This window comes from Lycorma delicatula, chromosome 5, assembly GCF_047948215.1.
Source record: "Lycorma delicatula isolate Av1 chromosome 5, ASM4794821v1, whole genome shotgun sequence".
In the NCBI taxonomy this organism is placed as follows: Eukaryota; Metazoa; Arthropoda; class Insecta; order Hemiptera; family Fulgoridae; genus Lycorma; species Lycorma delicatula.
In genome coordinates, this window is record NC_134459.1 from 17,853,948 (window position 1) to 17,871,038 (window position 17,091).

General features: G+C 30.9%; 1 protein-coding gene across 4 annotated transcripts in view; it reads right to left on the reverse strand.

The window, feature by feature from the left end:
- Nucleotides 1-223: 223 nt before the first annotated feature.
- Nucleotides 224-17,091, reverse strand: part of tinc (transmembrane protein tincar) — a 907,523-nt gene continuing 890,655 nt past the window's right edge. For all 4 annotated transcript variants that reach the window (XM_075365745.1, XM_075365746.1, XM_075365747.1 and 1 more), the window contains 3 exons: nt 13,915-14,124; nt 8,709-8,927; nt 224-1,186 (listed from right to left, as the gene is read on the reverse strand). In XM_075365745.1, the coding sequence (XP_075221860.1) occupies nt 644-1,186; nt 8,709-8,927; nt 13,915-14,124 (972 nt within the window). In that variant the 3' untranslated portion in view covers nt 224-643. The remainder of the gene's footprint in view (nt 1,187-8,708; nt 8,928-13,914; nt 14,125-17,091) is intronic.

Here is a 17,091-nt window from a genome sequence, read left to right on the forward strand (position 1 = left end):
CATAATATTTTAAACTGCTTCAGAAATTATGTTTTTATTCAGGTTTAATGAAAAAAAGATTATTATTATATTACACATATATTAATAAAATACATCACATTTTTTATTTATAATATAAACACATTTTATCTGCCAATTAAAAAATGACTAAATAGAAAAATGTCCTTTTATTTTTATCAACTATACATACAATACATACAAATTATGTATAAAAATTCCTGCAATGAAAAGAAATTTTTTAAATCTTTCATAAAAAATGTTAATTACTATTTTAATCTTGAAAAATTCATTTACTTATTATTTTTTTTAAAGCAATATTTGCTTACCGTATAAAATTATGAAAAACTAATCTAATTTCTGTAATAAAAATTATTGTCATAATTTTACAAATAAAAAACTAATTTTAATGCGGCACCTTATAGTTTTGTGGGTTTTTTAATTCCCAATTAAAGTATGCACATTAAAACTACTTTCTTTTTCTCAAAAACAAAATTATGAAAAAAGGTATTGTTACAAAATCACATTTTAGATAATATTTAGTTTTGGATAAAATGTAATGAACGTTTTCATATTTAAATTTGAAGGTATGCATAATCTTTTTGAAGTAACATTTAATGATTATGTTCACGGATATGTATCATGTTTAAGTATGAGGTATACATGAGTCAGAATCTCCACTAGATGCTAGAGAAAAATTTGCTGAATCTCTTTCAGTTTTATGTTTAACTAGATTCATTATTTGCGGGAATGAATGGTGTTCATTGGCAGTAGTTGTAGCTTTAACTGGAAACTGTATTCTTTTTGCATAGGGATTTGGATTAAACAGACGAACTCCATTGTGATGAGTTGGTATGGTCGTATGTTGTCTAGGGAATGAGTGACAGCTAGTAGCTCCTGGTCCCATGAGTGCTGGAGTCGCTCCAGTAACAGGTAGAGGCATTGTTGAACAATGCGGATACGCAGCACCTACTTGCTGCGTTGGATAATGTGGTAAAGTTGCGGACTGTTGAGGTCGATCGGTAAATGATGTCATTCGCATATTTGTCGATCGTCCGAATGGTTCTTGTAGTTGTTGACTAGGAGTAGGAGTAACTTCAGGTTGGCCCTGTGATAGAACATAGTGGTTGTAGCAGCTGTTTATTATATTATCTTGTCTTGTTTTCACTTCTTCAGGTATCACACTAATCTACATTACACATCAAACATAAAGTAAAGCGTATAACCACACAGTTCAATAATAAATATACATGTAAAAAATAATTTATGAGGCAATACTTCAAACTATAGTGATTTTCAGTTAATTGAATATTTTAAACTTGAAAAAGGTGTTTTAATATTCAACAATAAGTTTCCAGATTTTTTTTTATTCAGTTATGGAAAAAGTGAAAATTTATAGATCATCTATAGTTAGAATTACTACCATGATAATTATGTAAATTAATGTATTGATAAACCATGATGTACCTAATAATTTAATATACTTAATCAAGGTGAATAACAACCAAACCATCTACTTGAATGAAACCTGAACTGGTACAAAATACTGAGAAATACAGAAAGAAAAAGTGATTGGGTATGAGTGGAAAAGAGAGCTTTGAATGAATTTTGGATAAGGGTTTCAGTAACAAAATGTACAAAGATAACAAATGCTTCATCATACTGAACTAAGTAAAAAATTTAAAAATTACAAGTGCAATCAGTTTATAAAGATACCAGTGTTAATGGGTTTTTAGGTATCTAAAACTTTAATTATTATGTATAATGCAGGCGTTTGAAAGATCAATTGATTTTATTTGCTATATTATCTCAATACCAAATACCACAACTATACTTAATCTCATGGTGCATTTTTCATTTTTTTATGCACGAATTGGGGTCTTTTTTATTTTTTCTGTTTACCCTCCAGAACCATTGTAAGGTGTTACTTCAGATGATGAATGAGGATGATATGTATGAATGTAAATGAAGTGTAGTTTTGTACAGTCTCAGGTCGACTGCTCCTGAGATGTGTGGTTAACTGAAATCCAACAAACAAAGAACACCGGTATCTACGATCTAGTATTCAAATCCGTATAAAAGTAACTGCCTTTACTAGGATCTTTACTAAGATTACCAACTGGGGTCTACCTGACTTAACTGTGAGTAGGTATTATCTATAGTGGTTGGAATGCCAGGAAGAACGGGATGGGCCCTTGGACATCCAGCGTTTACAAATGACCTTCATAGAGAAATTGGTGCAGGCACAAGAGGAGGGGAGGAAGTTAATACTGATAATGTCATCCAGGAAGCATGTACTTTGGCTCTGAATAGAAGAATGGTGCAAATGCTTCTGAAGGAGATTGCCAAGCTACAAAGGATTTGTGTCTGCAAAAGGCATATCCTCACTAGGTTACGAAGAAGAGAGGATCAAGAGGCGTCTGAGAGAGCTATGGTAGAATGGAGAAATTCTACGTGGATCCTCTGAAGGGCTATTAATACAGAAAAGTGGGATAGATGGAGGGAGGTCTGTGCCCAGTTAGATAAGAATCCCTGGGGCATGGCGTATAAGCTGGTGACAAAGAGGCTAGGAAGGTCATTGCCCAGATTTCCTGAGATGTACCTCCAGGAAACATTGGCAGTTCTGTTTCTGAGAGATGTGGCTCAACGTCAGTATTGTGAAGAAATGGACATGGTGGAGCACACCTTTTTTGTGTGTCTCAGGTGAAAGGAAGAATTGCCATGTGACCGTTTGGACTTGCCAGAGAGAGTCATGCAGCTGATGCTCTCGTCCGGTGAGGGGAGGACAATTTGTGGTTTAGAAGAGTGCTCCACCAGAAGCTAGTGGAGGAAGAACATGAGGGGGACAGCAAGGATGTTGGTTGAGGGTGGTGCTGGGCGTCAGCCTTCAGGGGCAAGTGGTGGGGGTGCCTCAGCATTGTTGTCATCAATGGTTTCCATGGGACGTGTTTCTGCCTCTGAGGTGGCACAACTGTGTGGGGTTAAGAAGAGTCCACATGTCTAGTGTATATATTGAGTTGTAAATATGACGTGAATGTGAGGTGTGCCTGTGACGCACGTGGTGCTGAGGTTGTGTCTTTATGTCAGTACCAGTACCACATGCGTGAGAGAGTGGTTATTTAGTGGGTCTCACTGCAGTAGGCAGTGAACCCCACACACCCAGTACATATGAGCTATTGGGCATTTGGTTTAGGCAAATTTTCCCACTTCTGATGTAAAAAAAAAAAAAAAAAAAATATTATTCATAGTAAAATGAATTACTGGTGATTATAACAAAATAATTTAGCTATTTTAGCTTTTTAAGTTTTTTGAATAGTTCAGAAATTTAATTTATTGTTCAGAAAAAATATTTTTCTAATAATAATTTATGATTAATTATGTCAATAAAATATTCACAAAATAACTTAAATTGGTTTTTTCTCATAATTATTCCTATTTTTAATCTTATTTTTTAAAAGTTAAACAATTTAAGAAACACTAAAAAAAAAAAACATGTATGTTGATCATAATAAACAAATTTTCAACATAAAATATAACAGAAATGGTACTGTGATTTACCTAACATTATGAAACATAAAATTTTAGTTATAAAAAGATTAAAAGCTAAGTGATGAGCACATTAGCGAGCAATTACGTACATGAATCCGAATCCCAGAAGATTTGAGTTGATAGAAATTTTAGTATCTTCCAAATAATTAGAATAATTTAATAGTTGTTCTGCTACTCATATAAATATATATAGGAATTTTTAAAATAAATTTAAAAAAAAATTTTTACAACATTTTTTTTAAGGTAAATATTTTAAAACAATTGTTTTACTATTTTCATACTTTCAAAAAAAAAAATGGATCATTTTATCTTACAAACACCTGCATTTGTTTATAAAAAAATCTCATATAATAGAAAATAAAATTTTAAGTGGTAACATAAGTACCACAGCTTATAAATATTAAATGAAGATTTGTTTTTGTCCATATTCTAATATACTTTTATAATTTCAATTTTGATATAAAAATTGGACAAATACGAGTATATGTACTAAAGTACCACAGTATCACTTTTTGGTTGATTTACATTCTAAGAAAGTAGGTATAATTTTTTACTGTGCATTTGATATAAACAATGTTTTGCATGATTTTACTTATTTTAATGGGATCATTAAGAATAAAATTTATCAGTCAATGTTTTTATGATTATTATAACTAGTGATTCTGAGCACTGTAAGCATGTAACTTACATATCTAAAAACTCCATTTTCTCTAAGTAGAATAACATTGATTTATGAAAAACAATAGTTTATTAAAATGTTGACTACTAAAAAGATATTATGTAGGAAAGAAAAGGTAGAGTAATAACATTAGGTTATTATTATATAGTGTACAATCTTATGCAGCATAATTTTTATTAATAAAATGAAATCCTAGCTTAAATTAATAAAAAATAAGTAGGTTAGGTAATGTAATATCTGTAAAAAAGCATTAATTAACAGTTTTATCACTGAAATGAGTGCTAGTTATAAGTTAATGAAAAATTTCCTTAAAATTAAATCTGGTTTAAGTCCAAATTTAATTAGAGAAAAAATTTCTCTAATTAAATTTGACTGATAAGCACTTAATAATATTTTGACTGATTAAAATACTAAGTGCTTCATATTAAACTGTGTGGCTCATAATATGTCACAAAATACATGATACCAACACTAATTTAATAAATAAAACCAAATCAAAACAAAACACATAATTATCATTTGCAAGACAAAAAATAAAAAATAAAAATAGATATGTATATATATATATATAAACTTTTAGTTATATATTTTTGTATAGTTGTACACGCACGCACAGTCTTTTTTATTTTGTTGAGGATCTCTCTGGTAGTCTTGTGAAAGTTCTTCCATATAATTTATGTGGAAGTTTTTCTATAACAAAAAATGACATATTCAAGATTTGAAGCTTTTATCTCGTCATTGTTTCTCAGAGTGTAATGCTTTCTAAAAGTGTAATGATACATAGCTTGATCATTCTGATATCAAAGCACTTTTTATGAAAATTTGAGAAGATTGGTTAGAAAATATATGGTAAAAAATATCAGATATATATTTTGTATTACAAGAAGAGTCATTTCTCAGCATCTTTTATTATTTTCATCAAAACATTGGTTTTTTGTTTGTATCTTTTGTAAATTGGCTTTTTTATGCAAATAGTATTTATGTACAGTTACTTATGCACTTTAAATAAAAATAAAGATAGAAAATTTAAGGAAAATAAATTAAAAAAAAAAAAATATATATACACACACACACACACACACACACACACATACAGTATGTCTGAAAAGTTCCCTAACTAAAAATACAGATTTAAGATGAACAAATTTACTCACCCCCTTCTCTAGTTATACACTTGTTGCAGCGCTGGTAGAGCCCATCAAATGCTCTGGAGAAATTACTTTTTGGTATCGCCTTCAACTGCTTGGTTTAAGCCCTTTGAATGGCCAAATGTCGTTGAAAAAGTGGGCCTATCATCTTCAACTTTAGTTTCGGGAAGAGAAAAGTAGTCTGCTGGAGCCAAGTCGCGTGAATAGTGTGGATTGATTTGCGGCGTAATAATATTTTAAAACTATTGCCATGTGTGCCGGGGCATAGTTGTGCAAGAAAGTCCAACTGCTCGGATCCCGGTACTTGGGCCAGATTTGACGAATGTGACACATCAGGCGTTTCATTACTTCCAAATAGAATTTAGAATTCATGGTTTGACCACTTGAGACAAACTCATGATGAATCAGGCCCTTTGAGTTGAAGAATGCAATCAACATAGTTTTCACTCTTGATTTTTGCTGCCTGACTTTTGCCGGTCTTTGTGCTACAGGATTCAACCAAGCAGTGGATTGACTCTTCGTTTGACTCTTCTCGAATCATACATGAAGCACCAGCTTTTATTCCCTGTTACAATTGTTTGTAAAAATTTCAGGTCACTATTGGCAGTTTCAACAAAGTCTTGAAGAAGTGTGGAATGAAATGAGAGCACACCTTTCAGCAGTTTATTTTTTCTGTTAGAATTGTATGTATCATGTCATTACTGATGTTTAACTCTACTACTATGGCCTGAAGGGTTAGATGAGGTAGTTCGGGTAGGAGTGCGTGCACTTCCACAACATTTTTGTCATGAACAGCTGCTGATGGCCTCCCGCTTCATTCGTCGTCATCCAACGACTCTCTACCGTCTTTAAATCACTTCCACCAGGTGTATGTTGTAGTACGAGGTTCGGCTTCACCACCAAATATTTTCTGTATCATAAATTAAGTTTCGACGAAAGATTTTTGAAGTTGAATACAAAATTTTATCGTGCTTCTCTGTTCCACGTCGTGAACTTGCACAAGGTCACATGATCAGATCAACACAACATATGCAGCTGATTATAACTCGAGACTGGAGTGATGAAATTTTGTACACATACACATCAAGACATTGTACTACATAATTCCTTGATTGTCTGAGAGATGGTGCTACTTGTATCGACTACAGAAATTTAGTTTGGGAATTTTTTAGATCTACTGTGTGTGTATATATATATATATACATTAAAATGTAACATTAAGAACTTTTGAAATGGAAATGAATTAGAAAATGGTGTTATAGAGCAAGAAGAGGAAATTGCGGAGGATGAAATGGGAGAAACAATACTGAGATCTGAATTTAAGAGAGCATTAAAAGATTTAAATGGCAGAAAGGGTCCTGGAATAGACGGAATACCATAGAATTACTGGGCAGTGCAGGTGAGGAAGCGATTGATAGATTATACAAACTGGTGTGTAATATTTATGAAAAAGGGGAATTTCCGTCAGACTTCAAAAAAAGTGTTATAGTCATGATACCAAAGAAAGCAGGGGCAGATAAATGTGAAGAATACAGAACAATTAGTTTAACTAGTCATGCATCAAAAATCTTAACTAGAATTCTATACAGAAGAATTGAGAGGAGAATGGAAGAATGTTAGGAGAAGACCAATTTGGTTACAGGAAAAGTGTAGGGACAACGGAAGCAATTTTAGGCCTCAGATTAATAGTAGAAGGAAGATTAAAGAAAAACAAACCAACATACTTGGGTTTATAGACCTAGAAAAGGCATTCGATAACGTAGACTGGAATGAAATGTTCAGCATTTTAAAACAATTAGGGTTCAAATACAGAGATAGAAGAACAATTGCTAACATGTACAGGAACCAAACAGCAACAGTAATAATTGAAGAACATAAGAAAGAAGCTGTAATAAGAAAGGGAGTTCGACAAGGATGTTCCCTACCTCCGTTACTTTTTAATCTTTACATGGAACTAGCAGTTAATGATGTTAAAGAACAATTTAGATTCGGAGTAACAGTACAAGGTGAAAAGATAAAGATGCTACGATTTGCTGATGATATAGTAATTCTAGCCGAGAGTAAAAAGGATTTAGAAGAAACAATGAACGGCATAGATGTAGTCTTACGCAAGAACTATCGCATGAAAATAAACAAGAACAAAACGAAAGTAATGAAATGTAGTAGAAATAACAAAGTTGGACCACTGAATGTAAAAATAGGAGGAGAAAAGATTATGGAGGTAGAAGAATTTTGTTATTTGGGAAGTAGAATTACTAAAGATGGACGAAACAGGAGCGATATAAAATGCCGAATAGCACAAGCAAAACGAGCCTTCAGTAAGAAATATAATTTGTTTACATCAAAAATTAATTTAAATGTCAGGAAAAGATTTTTGAAAGTATATGTTTGGAGTGTCGCTTTATATGGAAATGAAACTTGGACGATCGGAGTATCTGAGAAGAAAAGATTAGAAGCTTTTGAAATGTGGTGCTATAGGAGAATGTTAAAAATCAGATGGGTGGATAAAGTGACAAATGAAGAGGTATTGCGGCAAATAGATGAAGAAAGAAGCATTTGGAAAAATATAGTTAAAAGAAGAGACAGACTTATAGGCCACATATTAAGGCATTCTGGAATAGCCGCTTTAATATCGGAGAGACAGGTAGAAGGAAAAAATTGTGTAGGCAGGCCACGTTTGAAATATGTAAAACAAATTGTTAGGGATGTAGGATGTAGAGGGTATACTGAAATGAAACGACTAGTACTAGATATGGAATCTTGGAGAGCTGCATCAAACCAGCCAAATGACTGAAGACAAAAAAAAAAGAAATAATACTGTAACACTATTTCAATTCTTTATACATTTTGAATCTATGATTTTGGAGTTAAATTAAAGGTTAATTACAAATCAAATACTGTAACATAAAATGGAATGTTCTGAGAATTGTTTTTAATTTAGTTCCAATCTTAAAAAATAGAGATTTAAATAACTGAAAAATTATTATCTTACACCTTTTTAAATGTTTTTTTTTTTTAAATTCTGTTTTATTTATTCTTCACAGCCTTCAGTTTAAAGGATCCTATTACTTTATGTTTCGGGTTTTGTGGAATCATTAACTTGTAAATGATATAGCTTACTGTCACTCAGGTTTGTATCTGAGTGTAAATGACTCTTTTTTGGTTCATGAATTTTTTCATAAAAGAAAAACCTTTGTCTAAAAAGCTAATTATAATTATATTTTTCTTAAAATAATCTTATTTTATTAACTTCTCAGATACTGTAAAACTAAAATTATTTTTGTTGAACACAACACATGAAAAAAAATAAACTGATATTTTAATAGTTATTATACCTGACGTCGTCTGATGACAACTGTATCTTCTTCAGCAACTTCGTTAATGACTGGTGGACTCTTAAGAGCCACTGGAAAATGTTGCTGAGGACGATAAGGTGCATAAATTGGTTCAGGAGTGTTATTTGTAATCCTTATTGGACTAAACGACTGAACATGTTCATGTTGTGGAGGTTGCATACCTCGCTGAAGTGAAAAACTTCTCCACTGAGGCTGAATCTAATGGAACAAAAAACAACTTATATACATATAACTACTCGATCTAAAGTTTACAGGAATATAAGCTGCTGTTCAAAATTAACTCACCTTAATACTTAAAGCACTTGAAAGATTTTATTATTTTAAAATCTTAAAATTAAAAAATTATTCACTTTAATACTTGGAAATATGCAACTATAAGATGGATACCTCCAGTAAATAATAACTAAGCTCTTTTGTTGATGTTGTTGCATTGTTGTTTATAAACACCATCTTGAAGCAGTTAGGAAATCATATGAATGTGGTTGAATAGTATATTTAGTTTCTATCATAGTTGTTTTAATATATTGTTTTTGTCAAATTTAGAGTGCTACTAATATTATAATGTTTATGAGTAATGTGTATATGACTTTCAGGTGCTACATGTAAATTTTTAAAGTTTAATATCTTAAAAATTAATGTTAATAACTTTACACATACATACACTATCTATGAAATAATTTGCAAAGATTGATTTTATTTTGAAAGCAACGCTTTATATATATATATGGGTAAATTTATTAGATTACCAAGAATAAGGTAAGTATATAGTATTAAAAAAAACCAAGCAATAACAATGAAATAAAATTACATTGTACAAGGTCTGTTCAGAAAATAACTGAACATTTTTAATGACATGTCAATAAGATATTTAGTGACATGTGATTGGTAGCATGTGTTCCACATAACCTCCTCTGTAATCACATGTTCTTGGATTGTTGATATCTCATTTAGTTTTTGTGTTATTGCTATTTGAGTTCAATGTGTTTAAGTGTTAGTAGTGATTTTTGTAAAGTGCAATTTTCAAGAGCAATGATACAACATAAACTTTTGCATGAAACTGGAAAAAACTTTCACAGAAACGTTTCAACTTTTGAAACACTTATAGAGATGATGCTCTGGGTTGTACGCAATGTTATGAATGGTTTTCATGATTTAATAGTGATTGTCAGTCAATCAAAGATGACCGTTGACCAGGAAGGCCTTCAACTTTAACTCATGACATCTATGTTCAGAAAATCAATGATCTGGTGCACGCAAATCACTGATTGACTGTCAGAGAACTTGCAGAAGAGCATCTCAATTGAATCATGCATGACATTTAGGTAGATTTCATAAGAAAGCTACCTATTATAATGGGTACCATGATTTGACTTTCAGAAAATTTTGACATATCTTTGCATTGTACATCCCCCAGACTCCAAAACGACTGTCAGTTCAAAAGTTTATATATACATTTATATATATGTATCTATATATATATATATATATATATATATTTCACTTTGTTGTGGACACAATAACTGCCATAATTTTGCGCCAATCACTTTCAAACTGATACATAAAATATAACATCCCAAAATCTTGAGTTCGTTAATGGGCAAAATCAGACCAATGGGGTGGAAACGGGGAGGTTTATTGACAAAAAAAAAATATTGCTATAACTTTCTTATTAAGTAAAATATCGAATTTGTTAAATTTCCTACTATTCTTTATATAAGGGCCTAAAACTTTTATCTAAGTAGAGTTTTTTGATATCACAAACCATTGGCCCACGGAGTGGAAAAATGGGGTTTCGAAGACAAAAAAAAATCATACCTCTCTCAATAGGCACAGAATTGAATCGTTTTAAAGTGGTCGTTGGGCCTCTAAACATTACCTAAAACCTTTGAAACAATTTTTGATATGACCAACCCTTACGGCAAGGGATGACCAAAATGTTTGTCATATGATAAACATGAAATCTACTTTTACCTTCTGGCATGCTGAAAGGGATTTTTTGACTGAAAAATTGAGCATGCATTTAGTTGCAGCAAAGTTTGTTCCTTGTTTGATGATCAAACAGTAGAAAGTACATCGAGTGGACATTTGTCAGCAACTTCTTGAACAAGCCAATGACAATGAAACATTCACACAAAGGATCATAACAGGAGGTAAAAACTGGGTTTTCAGCTAAGATACCAAGATCAAAGTTCAGTAATCATAATAGATTGGCAAAGAAAGATAGATTGGCAAAATAATCTCCACGCCCCAAGAAAGCACGTCAGTTTCGATCCAAAGTGATGCTCTGTGCAATCAAAGTGATGCTGTATGTTTTTAGATTTTAATGAAATTGTGCATTTTGAATTCTTGCCTCAAGGTGAAACAATGAACCGTATGTACTATCAAGGCTTTTTACACAGTACATGAAAAAATCTGCAAAAAGAGACCAGAGTTGTGGCGAGATAACTCATGGTTCCTTCACCACAACAATGCGCCCACACACTCATCTTTGTCAATTTGTCAGTTTTGTGCCAAAAACCAGATGACTGTCCTTCCTCAACCTCCCTACTTGCTAGATCAGGCTCCTTGCAATTTTTTCTTATTTCCAAAATTAAAATCAGTGATGAAAGGATGCCATTTTGAGACAATTTATGACATTAAACCAAGTTTGTCACAGACTTTAAAGACCATTTCAAGTGAAGTTATCCAGGACTGCTTTGTGAAGTGGAAAAACTCCTGGGAAAAATATGTGAATAGAGGAGGGGAGAAGGACAGACCAATAATCTCTAAAATTAATAAAGTTAAAAAAATAAAGTTCTGTTATTTTTTGAACAAACATTGTATTAAACAAAACCAACTAAGTTTTATATTTTAGGATATGTTATGAATAATTATTAAATAATCACAATTGTGACCATTAGTGTATGGTTGGTTATAAATTTTTCAAAATTATTTTTATTCTAATTCAAATGTTCATTAAAAAATTAAAAAAAAAAAAAAAATAGAAAACTTTTCTAACTTGAAAAATGTTAATCACAAATTGTAAGTAATAATTAAATCACATAACCAGATAAAGTGGGAGAATGTTGTATTCAGATTAAATGAAAACTACATAAATAATTAGAATATTATACAACTGAGTACACAATAACGATTTTAGAAAACCTTCACTATTTTATATCAAATACTTGGAATATTTATAACCATTTTTTTTACATAACCATTAAACTTAACTCATAACCATTAAACTTCTTACCTAGTAACACCTCCTTGGGTGGGCAAACAAGTGAAAATCCAATGTGGCAAAGTCAGGACCGAATGAGGGGAGAGGTAGAACTTCCTGATGTAATCTATTGATGGTTTCTTGAGTTACATGAGCTGTGTATGGCTGGGCATTATTGTGAAGCAGAATGATGCATTTGTGCTAAATCCAAGGAGTTTTTTCAATACTACTGGCTTTATTTTGTTGATTAGTATGTCACAGTAATAGCACTACTGTTTATCATTTGCTGATCTTCTAGAAAATCAAAAAAACCAAGCCTTTTAGCACCCTAAAAGATTGCCATCATGATTTTTTCTGCTGATGGTTGAGTTTGGCATTTTTTCTTGACAGTTGAACTCATAGTTTACTTCATGTTCTAACATTTTGATTCTGGTTCATAATGATGAATCTATGTCTCATCACAGATCAGAATACTGGGCAAGAAAAAGCATCACCTTCTTACTGATATCACTGTTTCAGCTCCATGCAAATGCGAAGTCTTGTCTTGAACTGTACCAACAGTTACTTGTAATTTTTCAGCTACAATCTTAACTAAAATCCATTGATCTTATGGGATTAGACAGTCTATGTGAGTTTCATACTCAGGAGATGAAACTTCAATTGGATGTCCAGAACAATGCTCATAAGTCACTGAAGTTCAACTGTCTTTAAATTTTTCTATCCACTTGTAACAATTTCTGCAGTTCATAAAAATGTTCGTCATACAAAAGTCAATTTAACTGGTTCTTTGCCTTATTAACAATCAGGACTCACCATTATTAGATGAAATTTTGAGGTTATAAAAAAGTATTTTAATTAAACAGCTGATCAAAAGTCATCACAGGTTTACCAACTTGTTCTTAAAGTGTCATTACCTTCTTATAAACTGTTTTGCCTCCACAACTATTTAAGTTTTTAATTACTAATGACCTTTGTATATTTAAAGTATACTTTTATTTCAATAAAAATTGTATACTACAAAAAATATTTTCTCATACAAGTGAGATAATGTATAAATTTAGAATAGAGTTACATAAATATTTTACTGAAAAAATGATACAGTGATGATTAGTGGGCTACCTGGAGAGAATTCTGTACCTTAATCCAGTTATTTTAAAATAACTATAATAAACAAGTCTATACAAAATGACTGACCATAATCAAAAACCATCAGACTAGTAACATAATAGGAAAGACCATTTAATATTTTGACATATTATAAGATTACATGTTTCAACCAACCAGTGTTCACAATCATATAGTAGATATGTGGATTAAGCTTTTTGAAGGTTTTCTTTAATTTGAGAAAAATCTACACTGAAATAATATTTTTATATGAAATGTAGGAGAATGCATTAAATTTGGAAAATTATTTTGAAATTATTTTAGTAAATAAGAGAAAAATATAATTTGTCATTCATTCATATACAAGATGAACAGACTATATAGGCAGGAAGTTTGCTATCTAAATCCAGTTGTGTTAAAGAACATTATGTTAAACAAAACATACTGAAAATGATTAGCTGTGATGAAGTTCAGCAATCCAATAAAATCATTGAATGACATTAAATATTTTGAGATAGTATAATACATGTGATTTAATAAAATGGTGGTCTCAATCAAACTAGCATATATTTGATATTAATTTTTAAAATTTACTTTTATTTTCATAACAAGTTAATTTATTTATGTATTGTTGGTAAGTTGTAAAACTTCCCTACATTTGCCCTTGCATTTATTATGCTGATTAGGAGAAGGTGATTAATTTTAAGATAAATCTCTTTGACACATTAAAAGCAGAAGTATGTAAAACTTTTTTCAGTCATTACTCTACATGCATATTTAAAATTAGTAATGTGCAATATATCCACATTAAATTTATAAGGAAACAGATGTTTCAAAACATAACTAATGGGAATAATAACTAAAGCCTAAGAGGCACACCTTGTTAGCAGCATCAGTAGCTAAATCATCAACGCTTGTTGATCGTCTCTGTGCAGATTCTCTACTTGAATTTGAATGAACACCACTTGAAGTTTCACTGTTATCAGGTGGAGAACCTCCAGAAGCTTCAGTACTTACTGAATCTGACCTTGGAGTAAGTTCTTCTTGGGGCATACCGGAATCTGCCCTTCTTAAACACCTCGGTGTAGCCTAAAAACAATTTATGTAAAAAAATTGATGTATTAATAAAACATTAATTAATGATGACTCAAACAATTAAAAAAATATATATATATCTGATACTTAAAAAATTGTAAATAATATTTTTCAATCAAATCAAAAAATGAGTTTTTCCTTATTTCTCATAAAGATTCAATATTATATTGCACATTTTAATACCTAACAGTGCTCACTTATCTAAATTGGTATAAAATGAGATATTTTAATCAAACAAATCAAACTCTGATTTTCCTGTAATTCTACTTGCTGCAAATATGACACCTTCTCAATTTTTATGTCTTTGAGTTTAATCTTGAAGAAATTGTAATTTTCTTCTACATAATTATAAAAACATTCTTTTGATGCCTGTAACACTCAATAATCTCACAATTTTACTTGCTAAAATATCAATATTGACACAAAATAAAAATCTTTTAGCACCGTAAAATCATTTTGTTCATTTTAGCAATGAAAAAGTTATCTTAAAGATGACCTGATTATAAACATTTTTTGAATAAAAATATTAAAATTAAATATATTTTTAAATACATTTATGTACATAAGCATACTTCTCTACATAATTGCCATTGAATAATTCAATAGAGTAATTTACTAGCTTCAAAATACTTTTATCATATTCCTTTGCCATCAATCCATTTAAATAATGTCGAACAGGTTTTTAATTCATTATCATTTGTGAATTGTTTGATACCTAAATATTCCTTCAACTTTTTAACAGCTATAATTTACTTTTGGTAAGTAATTTTCTCCCTTAATTCCATTTTAGGTGAATGAAAATACTTCCTAATTTTCACAGTAATTGTCTCACAGATACAAAATGGCATTTACATTATTGTGCAACAGTACAACATATTTTGTCAATCACTCTCATCACTGACTTTGGATTGAGCAATTTCACAGAAGACTTATGTAGTGATTATTTTTTTTGTGGCATGATATTGATGAATAGTATACCAAATTTAGCAAGGGTAATTTTGTACTTCCTAGATTCTGTAAGTAGTGTTTTCATACATTATTCACTTATATGGTACCAAAGGTTTATGTTTTTTGCCACATTGTGTGAAAGATAGTCTAAGTTTAAATTCGTTCAGAATTTCTCTTGAGCGCTGGCTCATTCAGTAAGAAAACACAGTTCTTTTTTGATTCAATTGTGACTAAAATTGATAAATTATCCTAGCGAAGCATAAAGCTTATCATGACTTTTGTGAATTATCTTTTGACTTCTAATGACAAACTGAATGACTTTCCCTCTCTTTTAATATTTCTAAAATTTGTAGTAACTGTTAAATTTCTACTCTGCCACTTCTGTCCTCATTTATATACATTTAATAATCTTCAATGCTTTAATCATAAATTGATTGTAACTCTTAAAACAGGAATCTTGTCCTCAAGGAGTACCTAATTTTCCAAACTATTATTTAATCACAAAAATTATAATTTCATCATAAATTATTGCATCAGGGTTTTTAAATTATAAAACTATAGTTACACTTGTGAGCCTGTTGTAGTTCAATTAGAAGCTACAGGTACAAACTATTGTAGATCAACAGAAGTATATATATATATATATATATATATATAGTTTGTACGCTATGTCTAATTTGTATCTCTGTTGTATATTGTAAAATGATATTGTTTGTCTTAAAAAATGTATTCTTAGTTTGGAAAATAATTATTATTATTATTGATTTTACTCATATTTTCACAATCTTATCAGTTTCCAAGGATGGTGCAACCAAATGTAGCATTTTTTCTTGAAGCACTAAACAACAACCCTGTTTCATCACCACTAGCAATTAAATAAAAAAATTTATCACCTTCTTCAATATAGCCCATGAAAAATTCCAACATGATCCCCACCTACATTTGATTGTCATTTTGTCACTCATCTTTGGGAGATGGTTTTATCAAAAGCTCTGTTTTAAAAATATCTATAAAAATCAATCTCTAAAAAATTAATAACTGCAAGCACAAAGTAGTTTCTATTAATACACACTTCCATATATTTTGGCACATGTGCATGTGCTTATGAACACACACAAATATAAAGATACATGCATAAAATAACATACTTCAGTACATAGAGGAAAGTAACCACAAAACTGTAAGAAAAAGCGAAATAGTAAGAGAGATTAGAGAGCCATGCTGCAAAAAGTAATAATAGAATAAATAAAAAAGCAAACATTTTCTTCTAAAACTTCAGAAATTTACAAGGGTGGTCTGGAAAATTTGTGCAAAGTCTGAGAGTTTTCACCACTGGTGCATATCAAGAGGATTTTCAGTTAGAAGCATCTTTTGGAAGAATGCACACAAGGACTCAAACTGATCTTGAAAATTCACAGGGAAATTCACACAGAATTTATCAGTGTTCATTTGAATCAAGAAAGACAAGGATTTCTAAAATATGGATGAGAGTTGTACATGTTGATTAAACATTACTTTACACAGGACAAATTGCCTCAGCAGAAAAAAAAAAAATATTATGTTGAATCTGTGCCTCTTCTAATTAGAGGCACAGATTCAACATAATATTTATAATGTTTTTTTATAAGCAGTTTCAAAATTTTCAAAGTGGTCATATGAGCACAAGTGACAACATAAGTTTTGGACACCCTGTTGAGGTCATTACTCCAGAAAGGATTGAAAAAATTCATGATATGGTATTGGATGATTTAAGAGTGAAGGTGGTTGAAATTGATAGTAGTGTATGAATCTCAACTGAATGGGTCTATAATATTTTACATCAACACTTGAACATGAAAAAGCTACCCGTAAGATGGGTGTCAAAATTGCTCACAGTTGACAAAAAACAAAATGACGTGAGTTATTCCATGAGCAGTTTGTAGCTATTTCCGTGAAATCCACAGGATTTTAAGCATCATTTCATCACTGTAGACGAAACATGGATACACCATTACATACCTGAGACCTAGGAAC